The 26,003-nt window shown below is 49.6% G+C and overlaps 10 protein-coding genes across 10 annotated transcripts; 5 read left to right on the plus strand and 5 right to left on the minus strand.

The window, feature by feature from the left end:
• Positions 1–672: 672 nt before the first annotated feature.
• F9C07_4204 (putative serine peptidase) lies at positions 673–2,774 on the plus strand (the record flags this gene model as incomplete). Its single annotated transcript, XM_071511195.1, has 9 exons — positions 673–915; positions 982–1,099; positions 1,155–1,309; positions 1,378–1,500; positions 1,556–1,728; positions 1,871–2,028; positions 2,079–2,238; positions 2,291–2,491; positions 2,558–2,774. The coding sequence occupies 9 exons, from the start codon at positions 673–675 to the stop codon at positions 2,772–2,774; spliced, it is 1,548 nt and encodes a 515-aa protein (XP_071364741.1).
• Positions 2,775–2,932: 158 nt separating this feature from the next.
• On the minus strand, positions 2,933–4,958 carry F9C07_1360555 (chitinase). Its single transcript, XM_041290604.2, has 6 exons — positions 4,675–4,958; positions 4,251–4,625; positions 4,128–4,187; positions 4,004–4,073; positions 3,393–3,934; positions 2,933–3,335 (listed from the first exon to the last, which is right to left on the minus strand). The coding sequence occupies exons 1-6, from the start codon at positions 4,831–4,833 to the stop codon at positions 3,234–3,236; spliced, it is 1,308 nt and encodes a 435-aa protein (XP_041143913.1). The 5' UTR covers positions 4,834–4,958; the 3' UTR covers positions 2,933–3,233.
• Positions 4,959–9,034: 4,076 nt separating this feature from the next.
• F9C07_1360682 (Six-hairpin glycosidase-like protein) lies at positions 9,035–11,742 on the plus strand. The gene is made up of 2 exons (XM_041290596.2): positions 9,035–9,882; positions 9,947–11,742. The coding sequence occupies exons 1-2, from the start codon at positions 9,148–9,150 to the stop codon at positions 11,696–11,698; spliced, it is 2,487 nt and encodes an 828-aa protein (XP_041143914.1). The 5' UTR covers positions 9,035–9,147; the 3' UTR covers positions 11,699–11,742.
• Positions 11,743–11,975: 233 nt separating this feature from the next.
• Positions 11,976–13,451, minus strand: F9C07_4207 (putative monooxygenase; the record flags this gene model as incomplete). The annotated part of the gene is made up of 3 exons (XM_041290605.1): positions 11,976–12,389; positions 12,466–13,099; positions 13,156–13,451. 3 exons carry the CDS (start codon positions 13,449–13,451, stop codon positions 11,976–11,978), a joined length of 1,344 nt encoding a protein of 447 aa, XP_041143915.1.
• An 823-nt stretch (positions 13,452–14,274) lies between these two features.
• F9C07_4208 (uncharacterized protein) lies at positions 14,275–15,972 on the minus strand (the record flags this gene model as incomplete). Its single annotated transcript, XM_071511196.1, has 1 exon — positions 14,275–15,972. One exon carries the CDS (start codon positions 15,970–15,972, stop codon positions 14,275–14,277), a length of 1,698 nt encoding a protein of 565 aa, XP_071364742.1.
• Positions 15,973–16,272: 300 nt separating this feature from the next.
• On the minus strand, positions 16,273–17,764 carry F9C07_1361536 (uncharacterized protein). The gene is made up of 2 exons (XM_071508020.1): positions 17,370–17,764; positions 16,273–17,320 (listed from the first exon to the last, which is right to left on the minus strand). The coding sequence occupies exons 1-2, from the start codon at positions 17,544–17,546 to the stop codon at positions 16,574–16,576; spliced, it is 924 nt and encodes a 307-aa protein (XP_071364743.1). The 5' UTR covers positions 17,547–17,764; the 3' UTR covers positions 16,273–16,573.
• A 219-nt stretch (positions 17,765–17,983) lies between these two features.
• On the minus strand, positions 17,984–19,070 carry F9C07_4210 (thioesterase-like superfamily-domain-containing protein; the record flags this gene model as incomplete). Its single annotated transcript, XM_071511197.1, has 2 exons — positions 17,984–18,912; positions 18,965–19,070. The coding sequence occupies 2 exons, from the start codon at positions 19,068–19,070 to the stop codon at positions 17,984–17,986; spliced, it is 1,035 nt and encodes a 344-aa protein (XP_071364744.1).
• Positions 19,071–20,067: 997 nt separating this feature from the next.
• Positions 20,068–21,411, plus strand: F9C07_4211 (putative 2-hydroxyhepta-2,4-diene-1,7-dioate isomerase; the record flags this gene model as incomplete). The annotated part of the gene is made up of 4 exons (XM_071511198.1): positions 20,068–20,340; positions 20,415–20,925; positions 20,977–21,122; positions 21,196–21,411. The coding sequence occupies 4 exons, from the start codon at positions 20,068–20,070 to the stop codon at positions 21,409–21,411; spliced, it is 1,146 nt and encodes a 381-aa protein (XP_071364745.1).
• A 391-nt stretch (positions 21,412–21,802) lies between these two features.
• On the plus strand, positions 21,803–23,509 carry F9C07_2064243 (permease of the major facilitator superfamily; the record flags this gene model as incomplete). The annotated part of the gene is made up of 5 exons (XM_041285175.2): positions 21,803–22,296; positions 22,348–22,498; positions 22,544–22,767; positions 22,823–22,919; positions 22,985–23,509. The coding sequence occupies 5 exons, from the start codon at positions 21,803–21,805 to the stop codon at positions 23,507–23,509; spliced, it is 1,491 nt and encodes a 496-aa protein (XP_041143916.2).
• Positions 23,510–24,420: 911 nt separating this feature from the next.
• F9C07_4213 (purple acid phosphatase) lies at positions 24,421–25,978 on the plus strand (the record flags this gene model as incomplete). The annotated part of the gene is made up of 2 exons (XM_041290597.1): positions 24,421–24,556; positions 24,612–25,978. 2 exons carry the CDS (start codon positions 24,421–24,423, stop codon positions 25,976–25,978), a joined length of 1,503 nt encoding a protein of 500 aa, XP_041143917.1.
• Positions 25,979–26,003: the final 25 nt, after the last annotated feature.

Here is a 26,003-nt window from a genome sequence, read left to right on the forward strand (position 1 = left end):
ACTTGAACTCTCCCTCGCTGGAAGAACGAAATAGTGAAACTAGAACTGATTATAGCTTCTATCCTTTTTTTTTTTTTTTTTTTTTTTATTAATTGCGACTGATGTTGTCTAAATCTCGGTATGGCTGTTAATGTTGGTTATCGCACGAGGGCCCACGACGTGCCACTAGTCGCTAATATTGTAAATATGTCCCATGGGCGCTGCTTACGAGTTCAAGGGCATACCCCTTGGAGAGATATGACTATCCATGGAAACAAATTCAGTGAAAGTGGGCCCAGTATACGCCGGCACTTGATGCTTGCTAGCTCGCGATAAGCCGAATCAGCTCCAATTAGTTTGCTTGGATAAATGACCTGTCTCTTCTAGTCCCAATCAGGTCCCCACTACTGCAACCACGCTCGACGCTATCACAGTAGATATTACGTGCCTGTTGCATGGCTTACGCTGGTCCGACGCTCTCCGACGGGATATGAATGTCGCGGACAGCGCTAGTACCTGAATGATACGATGGCTGGTCCTTGTATACAGTGGCATCGGAAGACCAGGTCCTCGTTTTAATTACCTTTCCCCCCCGCGCATGCCATCGCACGTAGCCACTATGAATGTCTTGTTGCACTGGGAGTGTAACCATACCCCTTCTCAAATCCCAACGCGACTAGAGGGCTCAACACAATGCAGTTCCTCCCACCCCTCAGCATTGTCACGCTCTTAGCCTCGTGGCCCTCGCTCAGCCGCGCGATTCATCCGCCCAGGCCGGTTCCTCCGCCGGTCTCTCGACCGGTCTCGACGCAATCCTCGGTGGTTGAAGGAAACGCAACCTTCGAGCAACTCTTAGATCATCATGACTCCTCAAAGGGGACTTTCTCGCAGCGTTACTGGTGGAGTACGGAGTACTGGGGTGGCCCCGGCTCACCGGTGCGTTTGTTGCCTTGCAGCGATACCTCGCCTGGTATCACCATGGTCGCTAACTTGGCGTCGTAGGTAGTATTATTCACCCCTGGTGAAGCTTCCGCCGATGGGTACGAGGGTTACCTCACTAATAACACATTGACTGGTCTATACGCGCAAGAAATTCAAGGTGCTGTGATTTTAATCGAGCGTGAGTGGGCCGTTTCCCTGGGAAAGAGTCGAACATTGATCTAAAGATGATCTAGACCGTTACTGGGGTGACTCCTCTCCTTATGAAGAACTCACAGCGGAGACGTTGCAGTATCTTACGCTGGAGCAGTCTATTCTGGACTTAACCCATTTCGCCGAAACGGTCCAGTTGGAATTTGACACTTCCAATAGTAGCAATGCGCCAAAAGCGGTAAGATCGAGTCCTCATCTAGACGATACAATTGACAAAAGTCATATCCCTGACGTTAATATTATCAGCCATGGGTGTTGGTCGGTGGATCATACAGTGGTGCTTTGGCAGCTTGGACCGCCGCCGTCGCTCCAGAGACGTTCTGGGCCTATCATGCCACAAGCGCTCCTGTTCAAGCTATTGACGATTTTGTGAGTGCCTCACACTCACTATGGGTGTTGGTGTAACGGCTTACAGATATTGTAGTGGCAATATTTCGATCCCATCCGTCATGGCATGGCACCTAACTGTAGCAGAGATGTCTCTCTGGTGGCCAATCACATTGATACCGTCGGGAAGAATGGATCTGCCGCGGACCAACTTGCGCTAAAAGAACTCTTCGGCCTGGAAGCTCTTGAGCACTACGATGACTTTGCCGCGTAAGTACAAATAGTCCGCAAAAGCAGGGTTAGACCTGACTTCTACAGTGCCCTTCCGACGGGGCCCTATCTGTGGCAGTCCAATACTTTTGTGACTGGGTACTCCAATTTCTTTGCCTTTTGCGACGCTGTTGAAGTACAGTTCTTCCCATCACCAGCTTTGTCTGATGCATATATTGACTCATTTGGTCCAGAATGTCGAGGCCGGCGCCGCTGTTGTTCCAGGACCAGAGGGTGTTGGCTTGCAGAAGGCTCTTACGGGCTACGCGAATTGGTTCAATTCGACTATCATTCCAGGTTGTAAGTATCCTGCATCAAAATTATATCGATCAATCTGACTGTGTGGTTAGATTGTGCCAGCTACGGATATTGGACGGACAACCGGACTGTCGCCTGCTTCGACACCCACAATCCATCCAGTGCCATATTCACAGATACTTCGGTTGATAACGCTGTGGATCGACAATGGCAGTGGTTTCTGTGCAATGAACCTTTCTTCTGGTGGCAAGAGTAAGTTTCCTAGAACAATGTGCCGAGTATACACTTACATTTGAATCTCAAGTGGTGCCCCGGAAGGTGTCCCAACAATTGTCCCTCGTACGATCAATGCAGAGTACTGGCAGCGTCAGTGCTCGTTATACTTCCCTGAAGTGAATGGTTACACCTACGGCAGTGCAAAGGGGAAGACTGCCGCGACAGTCAATACTTGGACAGGCGGATGGTCCGATTCCAAGAACACCAGTCGCTTGCTCTGGGTAAATGGGTAAGTGGAACCTTAGCTTGTAATCCACTGAGGGGTCGCAAAACAGCTTTACTAATTTATTCCCAGGCAATACGATCCCTGGCGCGATTCGGGCGTCTCTTCGACCCACCGTCCTGGTGGCCCATTGACGAGCACAGCTGATGAGCCAGTACAGGTTATCCCTGGTGGATTTCACTGCTCGGACTTGTATCTCAAGGATTATTTTGCAAATGCAGGCGTGAAGCAAGTGGTTGACAATGCAGTAGCTCAGATCAAGTCATGGGTTGCTGAATACTACAAATAGAGAGGTGGTGCCGACCATTCTTGAAGTGAGATGCTGTTGGTCAATTTAGATACTGTGTATAACTATCAGTGAACAAAGTGAAAGAGAAGAATAAAGCTTGTGAGACCTACTAGACTGATTGACTCTTAAGGCTATCATGCTGGCATATTCACCTCGTCGTCAGTGCGGATGCTAGCTGATTGTGTATAGTTAGTGGATGATGGGGGTTGATCACATATCAATGGCATTTTCAGCACAGATACCCATACTCGAAGATGAGCGACCCACTTAAAAACAATTACAAGACATGCATGACGAGATCTATGCCATGTCCATCACAGACCTACAAAGCAAAGTTGCATGACAAGTAAGAACACCAATAGATAAAATATAAGATTTCCAGAATCAAAAGCACAACATTCGAGTTAAACCAAACATCAGACCACAGTCCAAATCATGTATATCCCGAAATTGCCCAGCTTAGTTCATTCCCTTCTTCAAGTTCTCATACTGCGAGGCTGGGTAGTCCAATTGATTCTCAACCTTCTCAAAGGCCCCCGTGCCTCCGACTGCATTTACTGCCTGATCAACCAGTCAGAGGGATTCGAAATAGATCTTATGAAGACACGAGAAACATACCGTCCTAATCAGACTTTCACTGGTGCCGTTCTTGTCAGAACTGGTTTCCCACCACATAGAGCCGCCCAGGCCCAATTTCTTGATGTATCCAGCCTTCAGCTGAACGATCTTGGGCGTGTCATAACTGATCAACCTTTTCTGCTTGCTGTCGTAGCTGTAACTGGCAAGGAGGTTCTCCATCTCGTGCACCTCAGCTCCCGGGAATGGTAAGGCTTTGTAGTCATACACCCCATTCTCCCAGCTACCGTCGGTATCGGGCGTGAATGCCTTACCCAGACCATCTGTATTAGCGAATGACCGGCCGTATAGAGGCATGCCGAGGACAATCTTGTTCGCCGCCACACCTCCTTGCAGATACATATCAATCGCCGCCTGGGTGTTGAACGGAGTGCTATTCGGATTGGAGTTATCAGGGTATACGTTGGCTTGGTGCCCAGTGAATTTAGCAAAAAGGCTTCCGACATAATCATAAGCCATAAGGTTCCAGAAATCCAGCTGAGCGTCCATGTCCTTCAGGTGGAGTTTCTGGATTTTTTCCGGGCCTAGCCGAGATAGTCATGTTAGATCAATTGCTGAGTGTTAACGGTGGCTCCAGGTGATAATTAGCTTACCTGCCGACGTGGCGATTGTGAGAAGGAAATGCTTGCCCTTCGCATGCTTTTGGCTGTAGTCATCCAATGTCTAGCTTGGCATTAGTTGGGAATTGTATGAGGTGCACTTGAGAAGGGGACGTACAGTTCTGATCTGCTTCAAAAGGGAGACGTAGTCACTGGCTTGTTGATCATTGTCCGGATACTAAGCCAACCACAAAAGGTTAGCTATTATACTTAATATCGGAGTACAGGCGGATATACAGACCTCCCAATCAACGTCAATCCCATCAAAGCCCAAGTCGGACAGCAATTTGACCGACGTGTCGGCAAACATCTTTCGTCTAGCGTCTGTGCTCGCTGCTTGTGCGAAGTTCGGGGAGTATGTCCACCCGCCAATGGAGAGCAGGACCTTCAGGTTGCGGTTTTTCTTCTTCAAGAGATACATCTGTTTGATGCAACCATAGACATTCTTGCCCGGCTCAGACCACGTGTCACCGGGATAATGTTTATCAAAATCAGCGAAACTATCAGTCATGTAGACCTCTCCGGTCTCAGGGCGCACATTGGCGAAGCCATAGTTTATATGGGTGAGCTGGTCGATATCGATATCCTGGGGGTTATGCTTGCGGCCGTAGATAGCCTACGAAGTCTTGTCAGTCTCATGCCACGTTGGGAGCGGCGATACCTACCCAGTTGACGAAGTACGCAACAGATCGATAGCCTGACGCTGCAGGGGCGCCTTGCACTTCATCCCGTCCCTCATGCTTCGAGATGGCCACGCCATGGGCTATCCAAGCCCAACTGAGCACAACCGTGAGGCTGAAAAAGATCCTGGTTGAAAAACGCATTGTTGGTATTCTGTGGCTGAGACACTGAGAGATGGTTGTGAGATGTTTCAACCTCGTGAGCTGGGTTTCGATGGCTTTATAGACAACGGTAGCCACCAAGTAAGTGAATTAAGTGTGTATGTATCGTGTCCTCATGGCTCGACCCCACAGACGGTCTCCGCCGACTGCAAGGTGGCGGTCACATCCTGTGAATGAAAACGTTTGGGATCCCACCAAATTGTCCAAGAAAGTAGGATTCTGATGTTTCATCTTCATACGGAGGGATAGAGTTTCTTTATGGCACAACAATGAGGTTGCATACAGTCCAAACTACATTGTAGTGATGACCCTCTTTGGGTTGTTTTGGATGGAATGGGAGTGGCTATCCTTCTAGTCAACAACTTAGTATACTCGACCAATTCCAATCAGTGGCTGTAGAGTCGATCCCAAGCATATGTGAGATGACCGCAGTAGGGCAGCCACATCTACTTGCAGGAAAGCCCTGTGCAACATATACATCCTACAGTCTCCGAAGGCCTTCAGTAGCGATGGTCATACCAGTGGCGAGGTAGCGCATACGAGGAACGTGTATACTGATACGGATCAACTTTGTAACCTGGCATATGGCAATACAATTTCACTGGGTTCAACTTCTGTAGAGAAAAATGAGGACCAATGTAACGGTGCTGGCTAGTGTCCGCCACGATCTGCGACAGGCCAAGGGGTTCCTTGGCTGGTATCACAACATGTCAGAAGGACAAAGATAACCCTATCGAGGTTGTACGAAGGCCTTCGTGGTCACTGCAGACAAAGACACGTGCCTATCTGCACTATCACTCTAATCAAATGCACCGACTGAAGCTGGTCATTTTCTCGCAAAGGTTTCCCGTGTCTTGATGGTGTCATTCACTCAGGACGTGGATGATGTTTAGATGCCCTTGGGCTTACTCCACTACTTGGCACGCATATGGTGGCACTGGCTGGAGATAAACTGAGTGCGACATGAAGGAAGATGGCGCTACCTTCAACTTACTGTAACTTGAGTATATGGCATGAAGCTTAACGCCTATTGACATTGTCCAATATCCAGGCGATGTGACTTTGACTGCACACCATTCAGTCAAGCGGATTTGTACTATTGTCAGGAGACTTTGACATTTCGCACATCTCTTCCACAGTTTAAACTTTTTCATCTAAGCAAGATTTGTCTGATCACAATTGATGCTCGCAATAAGAACCCGCTTCTCTGTGATCGAAGCGAACCAGGTCAGTACTGCAGCACGTCAATACCACCCAGGACCATGGTGCAACTAACTGCTACATATGCTCTGGCTGGAGATCGCAGGCGACTGTATCATTTGACATGAAGGCGAGAACATCTGCTAGTGTCACGCTATATGAGCGGGCTTGCCGATCTTCATCTGCAGGGGTCACTGACTCTAGAGATTGCCCTCCAATCATGATTTCTCCAGCCCAGGCAGGAACACTTTTCTTAATTGCGCTGAGGTTACATCTGATAACATAATAGCGCAGCGCCTTTGCCTGTCCTGGACCACTGCATAGCCTCCAACTTTTTCCTCCCACGGCTCGATGACTTGTCCACCGGTGACGCGAGGCCGAGCTAGAGGGCCAGGGATATTCGAGTCATCACGTTTTGTGGTGACCGCATGGGAAGGGGACTCGGGCCGAGATGTTATCGTACATGGAAGCTTCGCTCTACGATATCCACCTCGACTCAAAGACCGCTGATAGGAAATTAATACCGAGAAATCCCGAGCTAGATATTTAAGTGTGGGTTGAGAAGATTAATCACAAATGTTCACTCCCCCGTCTAGCGTCTTCCTCTGCAGTAACCTTATAGCTTGCCAAAATATCCTCGATTGTATGTCTTTGCCCTAATGCAAGTGAATCCAAGTCCTTAAGTGCGAAATGGTGCCTCAGAACACTACCTCAAATGATGCATCCGAGACCGGCATATGCGAACATAACATGCCGCACCCAACTACACGCTGGTATCAATTTCTCTAGGTCGACAATACTATTAGCGAGATAAGCAAATGCCACTCCGGCTATAGTAGTGACGAGAAAGGTGGATAACTTCATCAAGGTTATTAATCCGAAGAGAGAAAAGCGGACCCAAGAGGGCGACAGAACATAGGGTTTGCAGATGGACTTGCTGCTATGTATCTGCGGTCCCCAGGAAAATATCGCTCTACACGCGAAGCCCTGATCACCCATAACCAGAAGATCTCGGGGACGTTCGGCAGCAAGGGGGAAGAATGGCATCTTGCGGTGTAGCTACTAATACCAGGTACTTACCATTCGACAGGTCAGAAATGATGGTGATTCATTCCCACTATGGGATCTGCCTCCTAAGAGAAGCGTGATCAATTATTGAGTTCCAGTAGTTTCCTTCAAATGGACTATCCCGATAGCCTACGATTGATGTCTTCAATTTTCCCTCGAACAATGGTCGAGTGTGTCACGAATATGTCCATGACAACAATGAATCATAGCAACAGCCGACAGAATCGACGCTTGCGTTCTGTAGAAAGTACAGTAGACATCAACCGTGTGGTGACCGTGGACGACAAGTCTATACGACAAGAGGAGGACTGGCTAGTTGATCAGAAATACACGCGGAGAAATACAAGTGGGGACTTGTATAGACCTCACCGATGGAAAGGTAATCGAACCAGCGATGTTCTGTATCACTTAGGACTCTAGGTCTAAAGCTAAAGGTAGTGAAGAGATATTGATGACAATTGCTCGGTCGTGTTCGGAGTGGGGACCTGACCGTGCAAAACGATCGTGAGTGGAAGAGGATGGCCCTATTATATTTTAGATCCAAGTTGACAAGATTCGGTTAAAAGGAAATGGATACCACCCCCCTCCAATAGGGCCCTACCATGGTACAACTTCTGAGGAAATTAAGTATGTCTTGGCTACTAATGTGTGGGTTGGAATGCGAGGGATCGAAGCCTTATTGGTCTCGCTTCAGCCTATTCGAAATGACTTGAAAGCATTTAAGTCAGTCTTGTTGCTCATAGCTAGAAGACGTTGATTCTTGAGATTATTCGATTTCAAGTGTTCTTCGACAAGTTCAAGATTCGTTTCTTCTGTCAAACACGTAGGTTGAAGTATCGTATCGGTCATTTATGTTACTAACCTGTTGGGAGTAATGCTGCTGGTGCCAGTGTGTATTCAACAAGAGGATATGGGGATCAGGCAGCCTCGCTAATAAGAGGTTTTAGTGCCTGCTCACCCAGTTATCCCACGAGAGGCTGGTTCTGTCTTGATGGGTTAATTAGGCTTCTACGGGGTTTTCTTCTTGCGGGTGAAGACTGACTCCCCTGGACTTATATAGAGCGGGATTTTCGGTATTGCACCGGCGTTTGTCAGGGATACATGTGCAACGGCTCCACACTCTTTCCTCGATGTTGCTTTATAGGTGGGAGTTGTATGTGTTGCCGGCAATAACTGGACAATTTGTGAGGTATGAGCTGTGGCGGCAATTTAAAAAGCACAACAAATTTGTTTCTACAGCTTGGATAGATGGACTATTCCATTTTCGCCAAAAGCGATATGCAGACCACAAAACCTATATCCCTGCCCTTGTATCCTTATTAAATATGACCTTATTGCTTTCGAGGGAGTGATCTTTAAGCCTCACCTAGGGGCTTTTGGTTCTGATCTTGCGGGCCCTTGATCCACAGCTACGAAACCGTTAAGATTCTTCTACAAAACCCAGTCTATCCTTGCCATGATAGATAGGGGCTTGTACTCCGCGGGTACATTGGTCTCATCATTGTCTGCATCATTCCGTCCCTTATAGCAGCAACCATTGACAACGCTAGCGAGTGGGAGTTGGCAAAGGACCGCTTCAAGGACCCGAGCTGACTGGTGGGGCCGATTCGGAGATCCCGAAATAACAAAACATAGTAGGATCTGCAAGAAGGTGGTTGTCAGTTCGTATTTATCACAGACGGCAACAGGTATGTAGGACTGTTTGCCGAGATATAAAGTACTATCAGCCAACACATTAATTGCCGTGGTGAGATGCCTCAATATCCTCACCCGAAGTTGACCCGAGAGACTCTCTCGGCATTCCCCAGACATAACCATAACCCCACACGACTCCCCGCAAAACAAGTCAAAGGGACCTTTAGAAGAAAGTCCTCATGCATGAGACCCACTTCCTAGAGAAGTTTCGGTGGTAATTATGCCGACAGACCTGGTGGAACCCGACTTAAGTGACAATTGTCGTCCGCCCCATGTGGGCAGTTATGCTGCCTGTCAAAGCATCTCAATGACTGAACAAAGCTGTATGAGACGATGATCCTCAAGCGAAGCATCTTCTGCGCAATTACTGCCGGATTGCTGGCCAGTCCTGTATTCTGCGATGATACCTTTACTCCTGTGGGCGTTGCTGTTGGCGACCAACCTGAACTGAACACCAACGATTTTGCTGAATTTGCTCTCGATCCGCAGTCTCCTCTGGCAACTGTCGATTATGGCGCAGAGCGCGCTGGATACCCCTTCTTCGTCATTTCGTCTCTCTCCCAGCCCGTCCAACTCGAAGTGAAGTATAGTGAAGAATTTAACGGGCTAGACCACCCTTTCAGTGACGGACCCTACTCGTTCTCCAATCAGCTGGGGAACTCCTTCCGCGTCGAGACATTCAATATCACCAAAACTGGGAAAGTCACGTCTTCCCTACTGCAGGGTGGACAAAGGTGGCAGTCCATTCGATTGTTGACCAGTGGGACTGTCACGCTTTCTCAGGTTGGCTTCGACGCGACAATCGACACAGTGGAACCGGAGGATCTACCTGGACAATTCAGCTGTGATGATGACGTCTTAAATGAGATTTGGAAGCTAGGTGCGAGAGCTGCTACAGCCGCCTGCGTTGACAAGGACTCTCAGAAAGCAATCTGGGAAGTCGACCCGGTAGAGGGGGTGTATGCGCGAAGTGTGCGCCCATCCGTGTCAGTGAAGGGAACAGCATTTGCCAATTACACACTAGAATTTGAGACGATGATCGAAAAAGGTGGCAGCTGGTGGTCTGTTGTAAGTGACTATCTTAGTTACGCAGAGACAAAGATCAATATCACTAATCCTTTCGCCAACACAGGCATCACCCATGGCGGGTAGCGCGTACACCATGTTATTAACCGGCGAGCTTCCTGAGGCCAGTCGCCTGGCGAACGTGAATACGACATTAACGCCACCCAACACCATTTCGCTTGCCTACGGAGTTGACTTTGTCAACCAGACTACCCTCACCACATGGGTGTTGGACGTGTTCGAGGTGCCATTCGCAGTGCGCGAGAACACCTGGTACAAAGTATCCGTCTCACTGTCACCCAGTGGCTATCTGTCGGCCTCGTTGAACGATACGCAGATCTTCAACATCTCGAAAGCCGCATATCCTCTGGCAACCGGGGAGTTCTCCGGGTCTTTTGGGTTTGGTGCTTACCAAGACCATGAGGCCTACTTCAGAAACGTGAATGTCTATGACACTGAGAATGGTTCTACCTTGTACACAAATGCACTGACCACTGAAGATGTTTTGGCGGAGTATGGCACTCAGGCGAACCAGGAGAGTCTCTGCTTGGACGGCCCAAAGCGCGACCGACTTGTATGGCTAGGTGACTTTGTCCATACGGCGCGAATTCTCGGTGTCAGCACATCAAGAATCGATCACGCTCGGGGGACATTGCAGTACTTGTTGGACTCGCAAATTGATGATGGCGAGCTGGCTATCTCTCCCAACATAGGCTACGATATGAAAGCCTCGCCGAATGCGTTTGCCCCAACTGGCTCCTACTACCTTAATGACTATCAGCTCTTGGGTTTGATTTCCTTTCATGACTTCGTCCAGTGGAGTGGTGAGCTCTCTTGGGCAAATGCTACATGGCCGAAGTGGCAAAAGCAGGTTGACTGGATAATCGGGAAGGTCAACAACAACACCGGTCTCATCTCCTTTAACGCCGGCGCCTTTATTGGCCCTCAAGATGGTGGATCAGCTGTCGCTTGTGCAGCTGTGCAAGCGCTGACCGGCGCCGCCGAAGTGGCTACTGCGATTGGAGATACCAAGTCGGCCTCTCGCTACCAGCGAGTCGCGGCATCCATCGCGAATGCTGTCAACAGGCATCTCTGGAACGACCAGTTGGGGGCATACAGCTCCTCCCTCGACGATATTGGTAACTTCTCCGTCAGTGGTACAGCGTACTGTATCAGCTCCGGGGTGGCATCCTCTAATCAGACTGCACGCTCCCTGGCTACGCTGTCACAGCTGCGTCTGGGGCCAGGCTACAAGGACTCCTCTGATGTTTCTGATTCAGATCCCACCGTAAATATCTCACCGAACACTAATGGCTTCCTCCTCCCAGCTCTGTTCAAGGCCAATGCTACAAACATGGGTCTTCAATTAATCAAGAATCTCTGGAGCGTGATGCTTCCCCTCAATGAATCACAAAATCGGACTGCGGTGGGAACAACCTGGGAATACGTCAACGCCCAAACAGAGCAACCGGGACTAAGCCTTTTCACCAGTCTCAGCCACCCTTGGGGTGGAGCGCCAACATATATCCTGACTGAGTGGGCAGCAGGCTTGCGCCCTGCCAAAGGTCCTGACGCGTTCGGATATCGCAAGTGGATCGTTGCACCCGAAACAGGCTTCCAGATGGGCTTGAAGAGAGCACAGGCTAAGGTCGTTACTGCATTTGACGGTTCATTAAGCGTTGAGTGGCATGTGCAGGATGGTAAGCTGCATGCGAATATCATGGCGCCTACCTCAACTGAGGGACAATTTGTTTTCCGGGGGAAGACTATCCAGCTCTCTGGTAAGGTTTCTTATAATGTTTCTGTGAGTGTCTACTAGGTAGTACGGCACCCAACTGAGCAATCTTGTACTATAAATGGAAGCGTTGAATACAGTTATCTTGCCGTATACTTTCAGTGAAATTCTGTTCCCCTCTGCGACGGCTGTAAGTTGAAGTTTAATCGGGCAATTAGCTAGTAGTGGGTGAAGGACGAGATATAATTGATAGCGTTGGGATCTCAAATTTGCATTAAAGTTACTGCAACGTAAAAGAGGAACTGCTTCTTGCTTCTATTAAAATACTCAATTTCATCTATCCGACGCGTCATGCTAGACTCTATATTTTCGACATCTCTCCAGTAGATCTTTCATTCCGCCTCTCGTCATGGAATGTAAGGGCTCTAGGTCTAGCAGGAACGTCAAGCATTCTCAACGAGACCGCCGGGAGAAAGGTCGCATCCCATCGCTGCAGCACGACTCCCGGTAATAATTTAGGGAACTTGTTTAAAATAGTATCTCTAAGTTCCGGAGTCTCCATACCGTCCATTTGCTGCCGAGCATGGGCCGTCTGCATCATTTGAGACAATCTCGGGGCGCGGAGATCCTGGACCTTCTGAAAGATGCTGTGAAGTTCCGTCATGGATGGTGCGCCCAAAGAGGACGGTTGCGATAAAACCTCCATGAGGCTGTTGGTCAGCGCCGCTGCGCTCTCGACAGCTTGGCTTCCTCCTTGTCCGGTGCTAGGAAGCATCTACCATGATGAGTATTCGTCAGTTACACCACAAGTTGGAAGGGCAACTTTAGGGGACCTTGACATGTCATCGTACCTTGTGAACAGCATCTCCGATGAGCATGACGCGGTTCAAGTGCCAATTTCTGTCCACACATTCACGCATAGGAGTGTATATTGTCGATATCCTGTTCTTGTAGAGTTCTGAGAATCGCACATCTGGAGTAATGTGATCGTTCCAGTGTTTTTGAGCGAGGGCGTCTTGTTCTTTTTCATCTAAGCGAGGGATATTGGGTCCGTAGAATGTCTTCCCCATGTGGGACATGAGAAACCAGTACGTCCGGTTATCGGGTCCACTGCCGATAATGTATGAGGATTGCTCATTTACTACAAAGTCAAGACAGCCTTGGGAGATTTCAGAAACTCCAGTGGACACGCCGAAGATACAGGAATAGGTTGCAGGGGTCTTGTCATCATAATCGTCCTGGAGCCCAAGGCTGCTTGCCAACCGAACCATTTCCTGTCTGATACAGGAGTGCGTCCCATCGGCTCCGACGAGAATGTCGCCGCGGTATATTGATCCATCTGTCGTGGTGACCTCAACGCAGTCCTCGGCGTGTTCAACCGTTGCGACACGCTTTTGAGTCAACAACTTCGATTTGTCTGAGATATAGCTGTAAAGAGCCTCGAGCAGCGCCTTGCGGTCCATCCACAGAGCATGATAACCATATCTATTTTGAAACATAAGTCAAACATCCCAATCGCGATCGGAAGATCCAAGGCATACCTTTCATTGAATAGCGATCCGTCTAGGGAGCCTAGTAGCTCCCCCCCTAGATCTCGAAAGGATATACTACTGACTGGATTCTGGGTATGACGGAGTAAATCCTCATAGCAGCTCAGCTGATCAAGGACTCGGAGACCGTTAGGCATCATGCAGATACCAGCCCCGACGTCTGTCACAATCTTCGGGTATGCCTCAAGTAACAGATAGTCAACGGCATTCCTTTCCAGCATAAGGGCAAGAGCGAGACCGGCGATACCGCCTCCCACGATTAGGACCTTGCACGGACGGAGAGCCATCGCAAATAGTCTATTTCTAGAGAGATGTCAGAGAAAGGTCAACGGGGATTGAAATATAATGGATGCTGGTTTGCAAGACGTGTAGTCGCATTCTTCGTCCTGGAGATGTGAGGGAACTATGATTGCTAAATAGGTTACTGGATGGTGTCCTGCACAAACATAGCTACCACTATTGGCTATGCCTGACGGGATACTCATGATTCTAGCATATCAGTTGACTGCGCCTCGAGGATGACAAGATAGTGGATGGACGCCTGACCAATACGACGAAAAGTTAAACCTTTGGGTCCACAAAATGGCCCCAAGGGCTGGTTCAGCAAGCATCCCATTGGCAGCTTCGTCTGCGTTCTTAGTGGCCATCATTTATGATCGATAAGATAATTGGTCGAGCCCTATCGCCCTTGCGAGAGTGCTTGCGGGATGCTATCAATGAGTAGGTTCCAGGGATGACGACTCAGTACAGACTTTGACTTACTCTAGAGGTCAAAACATAGGAGAAACAGCCAAACAAAAAAGGTCTTTCTTCTTCGTTTCATAAATAGCGTATCACCAGAGAGCCCGCCCCTCGCCTTCCTCTAGCAGCACCTTCTTCTTCTCCTCCATGTGCCCGATAACTTGGCAAACCTCGTCTATGTGCTTCTTGGAGGCCAAAACATCTTGGACTGTAACATAGCAGGCGTTAACTGCAGTTACCATACTGAATCTGGAAGCAAGAAGAGCAAGAATAGATACGGCCAACCGTCCGCGCGCCGGGTAGGTAATCAGTCACCATGGGGCGCAGCTCTCATCGCGAGTGCTGCCTACAGGGTTCATACTAACTAGTTTATTCACAACCGACTGAACACGCCCCATTGGTGGGATACGTTTGCATCTGAGCAGCGAGGGCGTTGAATGCCCGTACACAGGACCAACCGGACATACATTTGACGCTTTCAAGGAGGTCCAGCGGAGAGCAATCACCCTCAACGATTGACGCATCGCATGCCCCGCCGATATTGGACACCCGCATTCGTCGCTGGCGGTCCGTTATGATAGCCACAAGTTCCTTGGCCGATAGATGCTTTCCCACCCGATTAGTGGCGATGGGAGTCGTGTCATCGAGGATCTGGTCGGTCATGAAATTGGTCTGCAGCTCCAGCTTCAACGCTTGGGAGGCTAAAGAGACACACCAGTTGGAATCGAACGGCCCCTCCCGATGTGGCCAATCCCAGAGGAGTTCCAAGGCTTGCCACCGCAGCGTGTAATCCCGACAAGCGAACGCAGTGTGAAACAGGGGGGGAATGATGCCACATTGAATGCTGATACTCGGTCGCTCTGGATACTTCCGTAGGAATGCTTCTGTGCGAATGAGAATCATTTGATAGTCAGGTGTATAACAATCCAGAACGCTGAGTTCTCCGCCGACGAGGCATGTTTTTAACGACACCGCTAATCCTGAGATCCATATTTCTACCAAGTCGGCCCCTCTCTGGTCTGCGCGATTCAGACGATCATACTTGCAGCTGTAGAATTGCTTAAACCGCCGCATAAATTGGCTAAATCGGGACCAGATCTGGAGCTGTTGTAGGTGCAACGCCTCATAGTCGGCACCGGTGTCATCGGGTGAGCGATACATACAGGGAGAAATAAACTGGAACACCATACTGAAGTTGGGTTCAAAAGCACGGAGGACATCTTGGAGACTTTGGAAGGGCATTGACGTGTCGCAATCGATGGGACTATCGCTCAGCTCATTCTCAATACATAGAAGCGGACCCCCGACTCCAAAATGAGTGGACATGATATCCAAGTGCGCAAATGCCGCGACCAGGCTCTGTTCTACCAGCTCCTCCCGAGGGATCGGTGCGATCAGTTGACGGTGGGCCTGGAGGTCCTGCAGAATACGGATACCACTCTGGAGATGGCTAAATGCGTTATCATAATGTCCGCGCAGTAGATCCGATAGCACAAACAGAAGGCAGCAGACTAGAGTGACGTTACAGAACCGAGGATCCTGGGATGTACGACGCTTGGTCAAGAGATTAAAGGCGCGACTCAACTGCTCCAGAGCGAATTGATGCCAGGTGTTTCGTGGTTGGTCCATGGGCAACGGCATCCCTTTGGCTTCGGAGTCATAGTGAATCGCACTGAGGGCGACCACAGCGTGGTATACGGCCGGCTCGGCCTGCGAGATCTGAAAGACCAACTTTTCCCACAGGGTCGAATCGAACAAACCGAGGAGGGTGGGAATGGTGTGATTTTGGAAGTATGAGAGACAACGTCGCTCGTCCGAGGTCATTTTCCAGCGAAAGCCATTGAGAATCTCCACCTGGACCAGTGGTGTAGAGGCTTTTTTCGGCGTCCTTCCCACCAGTGGCAACCGATACAGATCATAGCCATCGCAGTGTCGGCCGCTGGATGTGCAATTCTGACATGAGCCCGGGGCCTCGTCGCATTTAATATGACGAGCTCTGCAGGTACGGCATCCCTTTCGTGATCTCTTCCCGCCTGCTCTTTGTCGATCCTTGGGAGTGGGTTTCATACTGGGGCGTGGTAATGGGAGACAGCAGAGGGTCGTAAGGCTGAGATCTCCACGCACTGCACTCTCGGCTGAATATATCTAGACACTAGACAACGGCCGACCGGTAAGAAAAGGGGAGGGAATCTGCCGCAGGATGAGGCTGACATGTCGGATTCCACTCCACAGCCTCAGTCGAAACCGGTTGATCATCCAATCAAACTAATGATGCGCGTCGAGAGGAACGAACCGTCACTAACTAGTTAATTTAGTACAGTATGAAATGCTGGCATGAAACGTGCAGAACCTCTCCATAGCGTTCCATAATTTTCTTGTTTTTATTTGCATTTTTATTTTCTCTCTGGTCTTTAGCCTGGTTGCCGCTGTTTTTTGTCTCCCTACCTTCCAACCTCCAAGATTCTCCATTTACTCCACGCGGAGTACTGAGTTCCAGTTACAACTTCTCAAATGGCCCCCATGACAGAGTGGGGACAGAGACGCTGATCCTCGGGCTAGTCCATAGTCGACTCAATGGAGCCCCACCGTGTAGTGTCAGACTGTAATAGTGAAGTCTGCTACGTGGGAGCAACGCCAAGACAAAAGAGTCGACGTTCTAGTATTCTGCTCACGTCGCAGGCTGAGGCTTAGCATCTATGGGACCTTCGGCGGTCAATGAAACCGCTTCTTGCCCTCGATCTTTCTTTATTCGCCTTTGCTCCCACCATGTCACCAGCCCTGCGATGCCAACGACGAGGCAGGCCAGGCAAACGAATAGACCTGTGGTCCAGCTCGGCCGATTCAATCGATTCATCGTCCACATACATAAGGCTAGACAGATCTGGAAGACGGTGTTGAGCATGTTCCCCCACACAACGACGTCCATTTTCCAGAGCGCAGTTGGCCTGAGATGTGCCACCTCCAATTTGGCCGAAGAAGATGTAGTGGGAAGCATGTTCACTATCCCCTGAGGCCGAAGGAACCAACTTGAATGGATGTCTGCGAGACGAACGAGCCCTTTTTGACGACTTCGCTCAGAGCGACTTAGTCGCCATAACCCCCAAAAATAGAGGTCGCGAATGCGCCAGGGCGCCAGCCCAAATCCCGTCACACAGAACAGAGCGTTCAGGATTTGAGAGTCGATCTCGATCCAGATTCGGCGCGGAGCATCAACGCTGTCACAGTTGGGGTGACACATCGCCGGCGCGGCATTGCACATTAGGAGAAACAGCATGCCTCCCCAAGCAACAATATTCAACCCGTAGATAGTTATCAAGAAACCTATGGGTGTGAACATCCAGCGCACAAAGGGACGACCGGTCGTTGCCCAGAAGCTTTCAGAGGAGTGTGTGGATTCATCGCGTTTGTCCTTTATCTGCCCTCGAATTAGCTGTATGTTGGAACTATCCCTTACGACTACTTACTCGATCGTATGGATAAAGCGAGCCCTTCGTGGGGGTCATATGGCGTTTCTCGTTTAAATTTGCGCTATAGTCTTGATTGTTGTCCAACCCTTGCTCCCCGAATTCATCTTGTGTCCTCTGATGGCTGACGACTTTATAGCCTTGCAGGGAAGGAGCTGTTGACCGTATGATCGTCATGATACATCCGCCTGGTAACAAACGGCAGGAACACGACAGAACAGGAGGATATTGAAACAGACAAAGTCAAGATATGCCTGCGCATCCTGCAGAAGATAAAGGATGTGCTGTTGCCTGTATGATGGCTCAGACGGACCGATTTGGCATCCTGTACGAATACGAATGCATGGACCACCTTTTCTTTTCTTTTTTTTTTTTTTTAAGCCACAAGTGGACACCTTCGACGTGGCGAACACCAACACCACGTTGAGGTCCTCCTAAGGTCATGAGTGAAGCCTTGGCGGAATGTTAACTGATTTCCATGGTGCTGTTGCGACATGATATGAAGGCTTCTCATAACACTCATCCTCTCTGGTCCAAAACAACACTTGCGCGGGAATGTATCGGAGGCAAGTAATGGTATATATCTAGTACAATTATCGTCTAATCTAGTTACTTTACAATTTCCCTTGTGCTGGCCGGGCGCGTTTCCCATTCTTCAAATTCCGATCGAATCCGACTACCATGCAAACCTGAGAGCTGATGGCAATTAACTCTCCATTCTCATCAAAGATTTCCACACTAAGATCAGCCCGTCCAGCGCGCAAAGTCTGAGTGACCACACGGCTATGTAACCAGGCAGCTCCCTCATTTGGTATCGATTTCTTCAAGTCCACGTTGAAAGAAACCGTGGGGAACCAGAAGGGACCCGGTGACCGATCCTGTCTGTCTTCTGGGTCGTTTGTACTAGTCCAGGCGGAAGTTGCCATCGCACCAAGTCTATCCAACGCCATCGGAAATAGATCGAGTAAGCACATCAACGCCTCATTCGTCCATCGGGCAGGAACCTGGCCACCGGGGCGAAATCTCGCCCACTGATCCACTGTGGTCTTGATGCGCTCCTGCACAGTGGAGGCTGGCAGGGCGCCATAGAGCTCCGTATGTTGAGAAACTGCCATGGCGGGAATCGTGGGGAATCGTGTCCATTCGCCATCTCTACCTGTTTCCGCCAGGGCCGCGAAGTCGATCCCACCGTCCGGTTTTGAACCTGAGGGGGGGTTTGGATAAAGGATCGAATTTCCGTTCACCACGGGGCCCTTTTGATCTGTCTCCACGGGACTAACCGTTATGTATCCCACCACTTTGGTTTGCGGTCCTTTAGACGCCGCATCCTGCGACAGCGTTACTTGGATGGTGCTCGTTCGCGCACCTAATTTGACCTCTTGAACGCTCAACGTGGCTGGTCCGACTTGTGTCGCCCGTACAAAGCTCAATTGAAAGGAGATCGGTAGGACGGGTTTGGATCGGTAGGGCGATGCATCGGATCGAGCGAAATGCGTGGTGGTCAGGCGGTACAGGATGGCTGTCGTATAACCTCCATGAGGGACTATATCGATGTTAATGATGGCCATGCTTGAACCGGAGGAGGGAGGGAATACCATTCCCGATACACCAGTCCTGGTGTAAATGCGCCGAGTATGTATGCGAAGTCAGGGGGGTGACTTTGATTGCTTTCTCGAATATTTCGGAATGCGAAGGAGACATTTCGGCAATATATTATTTGTATGTTGCGCAGGGCAATTGATGCATGGGCCCTGTTAAAGAACCAGGGTCGACCATATTTTTGTTTCTCTTCCTTATCTGCATGGCGATAGATTTGCCCCCCTGGCCCACCGGAGTTCTCTTTCAGTAATCAAATGGGCTATGAGGATTGATGATATCCACAGCTCAGTCCATCGAACCTCGGCAATGAGATGGGCCATCACGAGATGGAAGGATCACGTGGGACCACGTGGGATTATCCAATAAGAGAAAGAAAAAGATTAAGAAAAGGAAGAAAAACAAAGAGGACAGTTCCGAAAAAAAAATACTGTGCTAATTTGAAAAACTGCAAGACCACCTCGACATTCCGATCTGGTAGAGCTATGATTCGACCTAAAGGTATCTGGACCTCGGCGGACTTGACTCAGTGACAACTGCCGACCGAACCGGCGCTAGTCTACATTGAGCACCTAACAACGCTAACTCCATACGTCTTAGTCCTATCTCGTAGATCCATTGTGGAGGTCGGAACTAACTTGAACTTCCAAGTATATCCTGTAGTATCTGAATGAGAAGATGGCTTCGAGTTGCAAAGATACCAAGATGGACTCCTGGCGTACAGACGGCCAATGACATGGTCCATTTCTCGAATCCGGGTTAGGCAAGACTAGCCCCGATCACGAGATCCCCAGTATGCGTTGGTCTCACTGCTGATCTCTCGTTCGATTCCAGATACACTTACTCTGATTCTGGGTTGAACAGGTACATTCCAAAAGCATACTTACTATATAATTTCCATCATCGATTCTCCTGAGTCGACGTCTTCTACCAGTAAAGATGAAAACCACAACCCCATTCCCTATCGAGAATCTGCCATACGGAGTAATCTCCACCCCGAGTGAACCAACCCCTCGGTGTGCAACTGCATTCGAGGACTATGCGATCGATCTCAATGAACTCCAGAGGGATGGATTCTTTGACTCAATTCCAGGCATGATTGATGGTGCCTTCAGCAAGGTACAAACAACCCGCCCATGTTGTTATGGAAAAGGTTGACACATCATCTTTCTCGAAGCCTGCTCTGAATGTCTTCGCATCAACCCCCCAATCCACGCAAGCCGAAGTGAGAGCGCGTCTAGTTCGGTTTCTTCCGAGCGCAAGTGAAGCCGATAAGGAAAAATACTTCATTCGCTTGTCGCAAGTGACGAACCATTTGCCCATGGAGACGGCGAACTTCTCCGATTTTTACTGTTCGCTCGAGCATGCAAGAAACGTATGTGTGCATGCTCCCTTTTCGCTTCTGTCTGAAGTGCTTAGACCTTGCTGGCTGACCGTATACATGCATAGTGCTCAGAAATCATGGGCCTCGAAGTCAACCCGAACTGGTATTACATTCCCTCAGTCTACAACGGCCGCACATCCAGTCTCAGAGTATCGGGCCAGCCTATCCGCCGACCCTGGGGTGTCATATCGGGTCCAGGTGCATCCTCTCAGGCGACGTGGTCACGAAGCAAGAGGCTCGACTTCGAGCTCGAGATGGGTGTATTCTTGGCGAAGCCTCTGCCGGCTGGTCAGATCCTCGACATCCGGAACGCTAAGGAGCATGTCTTTGGTTTTGTTATTCTGAATGACTGGTCGGCGAGAGATATCCAAGGATTCGAAATGGCTCCTCTTGGTCCATTCCACAGTAAAGGATTTGGAACCACGATCTCACCGTGGATCATCACGATCGAGGCCCTGTCGCCCGTAGAATGTCCCGTATCTATTCCGCAGAGCCCGCCACCCTTACCCCATTTGGCCTGGAAAGGAGATAGCTCAAATGCTACGTGGGATATTGAGTTGTCCGCGAGGATACTGAGTTAGTGTCCCCAGGAAATCTACACAGTGTAGCTCATGCTAATTTCTTGAGCAGGAAAAGGGAAGACGTATCATGTAACCTCCACTAATCTGAAAGACCTATACTGGACGCCGTATCAGCAGCTCACCCATCTCGCGAGCGCTGGAGAAGGTCTTTCCACAGGAGATATATTTGGCACGGGTACTATCTCAAACGATGTACGTCTTGTTTCCCGCTCCTGTGGTTGTTTCCCTCCACAAGATCAACTACGTTAACTAACGCTACGTGCAGCGACTCAATGGGGTCGGCGAGAAGTCTGGTCTGGCCTGTCTTCTGGAAAGGATACTGCCTAAGAATAGACTAGCATGTATGGAGATAGACGGACTTGAGTATCTAGAAGATGGGGATGAGGTCGTTATAGAAGGGTGGTGCTTTCATCCACAGAGCGGTACATATTTTGGATTCGGCGAATGTCGAGCTGCGCTTGTGCCAGCGTTGGATCAGTGAGATAGCGCTAGATTGCGTACGGCTATGGTGGCATGTGACTGTCTCACAGGATTTGTTTGGTCTACTGCTACGCTGGACAAGGACAATCGATACCAATTGATGATCAGCAATAGGAACACCCTTCAATATCTGCTTCTATTTCCCCTACTTATTACTGTTACTAATTGTGACTGCTCACGTGCAGGGATCCCATGACCTGGGTGGACCCTATTCAAATGATGCATACAGCATACGCAAGGGGTAAAATGCCATCCAGACAGAAGCTCAGATGTTATTCTCTCCTTAAAATAATAACCTTTGTCGCGCACCATAAATCCCCTCTCAACAAAGCTGACAGAATCATAGATGGTATCAAAATCACGGTATTTGTCCATATTTGGTGTCGAAAAGGATGGATTCGGGAGGTAAAGAGGCGGTCGGGAATGTGCAGCGGGCGGTTGTGGAGGACACCAAAGTTGTTTTGAAAGCTACAGACGAGCGGATTCTGTGGGACGAAAAGCAATCCCGGGCTGTCGTACGCAAGTTTGACTTACGATTGCTAAGTCTTTTCACCGTCATTAACCTGTTCAGCTTCATCGATCGAGTTAATATCGGTAATGCGCGTTTACTGGGGCTAGAGAAGGATCTGGGATTGTCCGGGCTGCGCTTCAACATTGCGCTGATGTGCCTTTTCGTGTCGTATTGTGTTGTGGAGTTACCTTCAAACATTCTGTGTAAAATCGTCGGGGGACATATCTATATCCCTACGCTTGTGCTTTGCTTCGGCATCATTACGATGCTCACTTCGCTAGTGGAGCAGAAAGGCGGCCTGTACGCCTGTCGCTTCCTCCTGGGAGTCTTTGAGGGCGGTATATCCCCAGGATTGGTCTTTATGTTGGCCTTATTGTAAGTCATCTTGCTTTCTTCATCCCAGACTAGCAGACACCAACAATGCAGCTACCGCCGGCATGAATTGGGTGTCCGAACAAGCATCTATATCTCTGCATCTTCAGCAAGTGGTGCTTTCGGTGGTCTTTTAGCGATTGGACTGTCCAGGATCCCTGACTGGGGTCTCATTCATACATGGAGAAACATTTTCTTTTTCGAGGTTGGTATCTATCTTCCTTCGCGGAGATATCTAACTGTACCCCAGGGCCTAGTGTCCGTCATTCTTGCGGTCGTCGCGTTTATTTCCATTCCGAGTGGCCCAGAAACCGCGCGATTCTTAACAGAATCTCAAAAGCAAGTGGCAGTGGATAGAATGCGGATTGACTCTGCTGGAACGACTGAACATTCGCGGACTACGTTTCGCCATGTTGTCCAGGGTCTGACAACACCGCCTATAGTTTTCTGCGCCTTAGGGTTCTTCTTTGGAAAGTGAGTCCTCTAGCGTCATGAACCCGATGAACCCTCTGCTCAAGAAGCTTGACAGCACCTGCGCTCAATCCTTCTCACTGTTTTCGCCTTCTATCATTAGCGCCATGGGTTATACCAAGGAGCTGGCTCAGCTATTATCAGTTGGACCTTACGTATGTCGCCCTTACTCCCTCATAGTCACACACAGACCCAGGTAATTGATAGAGCAGAATGTTAGGCTGCCGCTTGTGTGATATCCATTGTGGTCGGCTATGTCTCCGACCGTTATCATAGCCGTGGCTGGGTGATCTTCGCCACCGTTCCGTTCGGGATCGCTGGCATGGGCATGCTCGAATTCCTCCCAACTTCCATGCCGGGTGCGAAGTACGGAGCCTTGTACCTTGCTGCACCGGGCATCTATGCCTTTCTGCCTCTCTGGCTCGCGTGGGCTGTGAATAATGCCGCAACGCCGACCGTGAAAGCGGCCTCGGCGGGTTTAGTCTTCACCGTCGGGTCGCTCGGCGGAATTCTCGCACCCTGGGTCTATTTGCCTGGAGATGCGCCGAACTACCGCACGGGTCATGCAATCATGTTTGCCTTTCTATTTGGGAGCTGGGTGATATGTATTGGCATGATAATATATATCAAATGGGAGAACCGGGCCAGAGAAATGGGAAAGCGGGATAATGTGCTGGAAGGATTGGGGCTTGAGGAGCAATTGGAGCTGAGTAGTCGACATCCAGCATTTCGTTATGCTGTCTAGTATTCAAGCAAGGTGCAAGTTTAGATTAAATATTTGCAAACATGGCTTTACCCGTGGACGTCATATGCAGCCATAAGGGTTTACTCGTCAGTCTCTTATCATCTTTATGCCCTGGAGACGCATTAATATAGTGGTCAGGGTCATGTTTTGCCTTTCTCGTTAACCGGATTGACTCGAGTATGGTTTTACTCAGGGAGCAAGATATATTGAGAGCCTCAAACAAGAAATCGAAACCCTCTATCCGGATCGCAAACATTCGCAACACGTGGGATGCTACCTTTCGGTGGACTATTTTCGGAGGAAAAAAGCCGCGAAGCGCTTCCGTCCGATCCGAAGGCCAGCCCAGTGCCTTCCTGACCGGCTCATCAAGCTTTGTCCGTGAATAATCGCTGGCCGTTGATTCGCAATAGCGTAGTATTGCTTACGCAGATTGGTTATGATTGCCGAGGTTCAAATCAAATGCAAGTGTATAATCTCCCGCATGTATTGATCAGCTCATCTGACTGCCAATGCAATTTAAACCCATGGACTGACAACTGTAAAGGGAAAAGTAGCAGTCAATATCAGAGAGCGTTCAGGTGCCACCATGGCCGCACGTGCGTCCGATCTTCGTCGGTTTAGGGCTATCGATGGGGATCCACTCCCGTCAGTAGTTTCGGCTCTGCACACCAAAGGGGAAAAGGATATGCATTAAGGTAGTATGCCGGGCCAGGAACATTCGATAGAATCCGAAGACAAAGGATATCCCACTACACGTGCGCGGCCTCGATGCTTGTCCTTATAAGCCTTATGTTTGTGCCTGAAATGTGGTGGAATAGGTCTGTGGCTCTTATTCCTCGCCTCACCACGATTTGGCGTTTCTGTATAGTTTCCGCCAGCTAACCTTTTTGGCTTTTGGAATTCCACTGAGCATGTTGAACTTGCAGTCATTTGGCATAGTGCTGCCACTGCTGGCAGGCACTGCACTGGCAGCTGTTAGTTATCCACCAATTCCCGAGGATCTGACAACCCCTTATCAACAACGCCTCGCGATCTATGGTCCAAATGGTGAGCAAATCCATCTTGCATACAAACCGCAACTATGACTAATTTCTCATTACAGCCATCTCGGTGGGTTGGAATACCTATGAGAAGCTGAACCAAAGCTGTGTTCAGTATGGTACTTCAAAGGATAAGCTAGACGCGCAGGCCTGCTCTTCGACTTCGTCAACTTATGCAACCTCTCGGACATACTCCAATGCTGTTGTCCTCACGGGCTTGACCCCAGCAACAACCTACTACTATAAGATTGTTTCCACAAACTCTACTGTAGATCAATTCCTCAGTCCTCGCAGCCCCGGCGATACCACACCCTTCAACCTCGATGTAGTCATCGACCTTGGGGTCTTTGGCCAAGATGGCTACACCATCACCTCCAACAACGCTAAGAAGAGCAGTATTCCATCTATCGATCCGGCGCTGAACCATACTACCATTGGCCGCTTGGCTGAAACCGTCGATGACTATGAATTTATCATTCATCCTGGTGATTTTGCCTACGCTGATGATTGGTACCTAAAGCCAAAGAATCTGTTGGACGGCAAAGATGCCTACCAGGCAATCCTGGAGCAGTTCTACGACCAGCTGGCCCCTATTAGTGGGCGCAAGCCTTATCTGGTTTCCCCAGGGAACCACGAAGCGGCCTGTGGAGAGATCCCCTATACAACTGGTCTCTGTCCCCTAGGACAGCGTAATTTCACTGCGTACATGCATCGGTATGACGAGACCATGCCCAGTGCCTTTACGTCCTCATCCACAAACACCACCGCCCAAAGACTGGCCACAAAAGCCCAGAGTCTCGCCCAGCCACCATTCTGGTACTCATTCGAGTACGGAATGGCGCATATTGTCATGATCAATACCGAGACTGACTTCCCCTCAGCACCAGATGGACAGGATGGGTCTGCCAAGTTAGATAGCGGGCCATTTGGTCAGGACGGTCAACAGCTGGCATTTCTCGAGGCCGACCTCGCCAGTGTCGACCGGACCGTGACACCTTGGGTTATTGTTGCCGGACACAGGCCGTGGTACTCCACTGGTTCCAGTTCCAACATCTGCGAGCCCTGTCAAGAAGCCTTCGAGGCGCTATTCTATAAGTACGGTGTTGACCTCGGAGTCTTTGGCCACGTGCACAACTCTCAACGCTTCTTGCCCGTCTACAATAACACTGCGGATCCCAATGGTATGAATGATCCGGCAGCTCCTATGTACATTGTCGCTGGTGGTGCTGGTAACATCGAGGGCCTCAGCTCGGTTGGGTCGAAGCCGTCGTACACTGAGTTTGTTTACGCCGATGACTATAGTTACAGTACTCTCCGGATCCTTGATGCAAACAATCTCCAGGTGGACTTTATCCGTTCGTCCACCGGAGAGGTTCTCGACTCGAGCAAGCTGTATAAGAGTCACAAGGAGCAGTTTGTTGTGCAGTGAGACCAAGCCCACCTATGTGCTGTCG

Source organism: Aspergillus flavus, chromosome 3 (assembly GCF_009017415.1).
Source record: "Aspergillus flavus chromosome 3, complete sequence".
Classification (NCBI taxonomy): domain Eukaryota; kingdom Fungi; phylum Ascomycota; class Eurotiomycetes; order Eurotiales; family Aspergillaceae; genus Aspergillus; species Aspergillus flavus.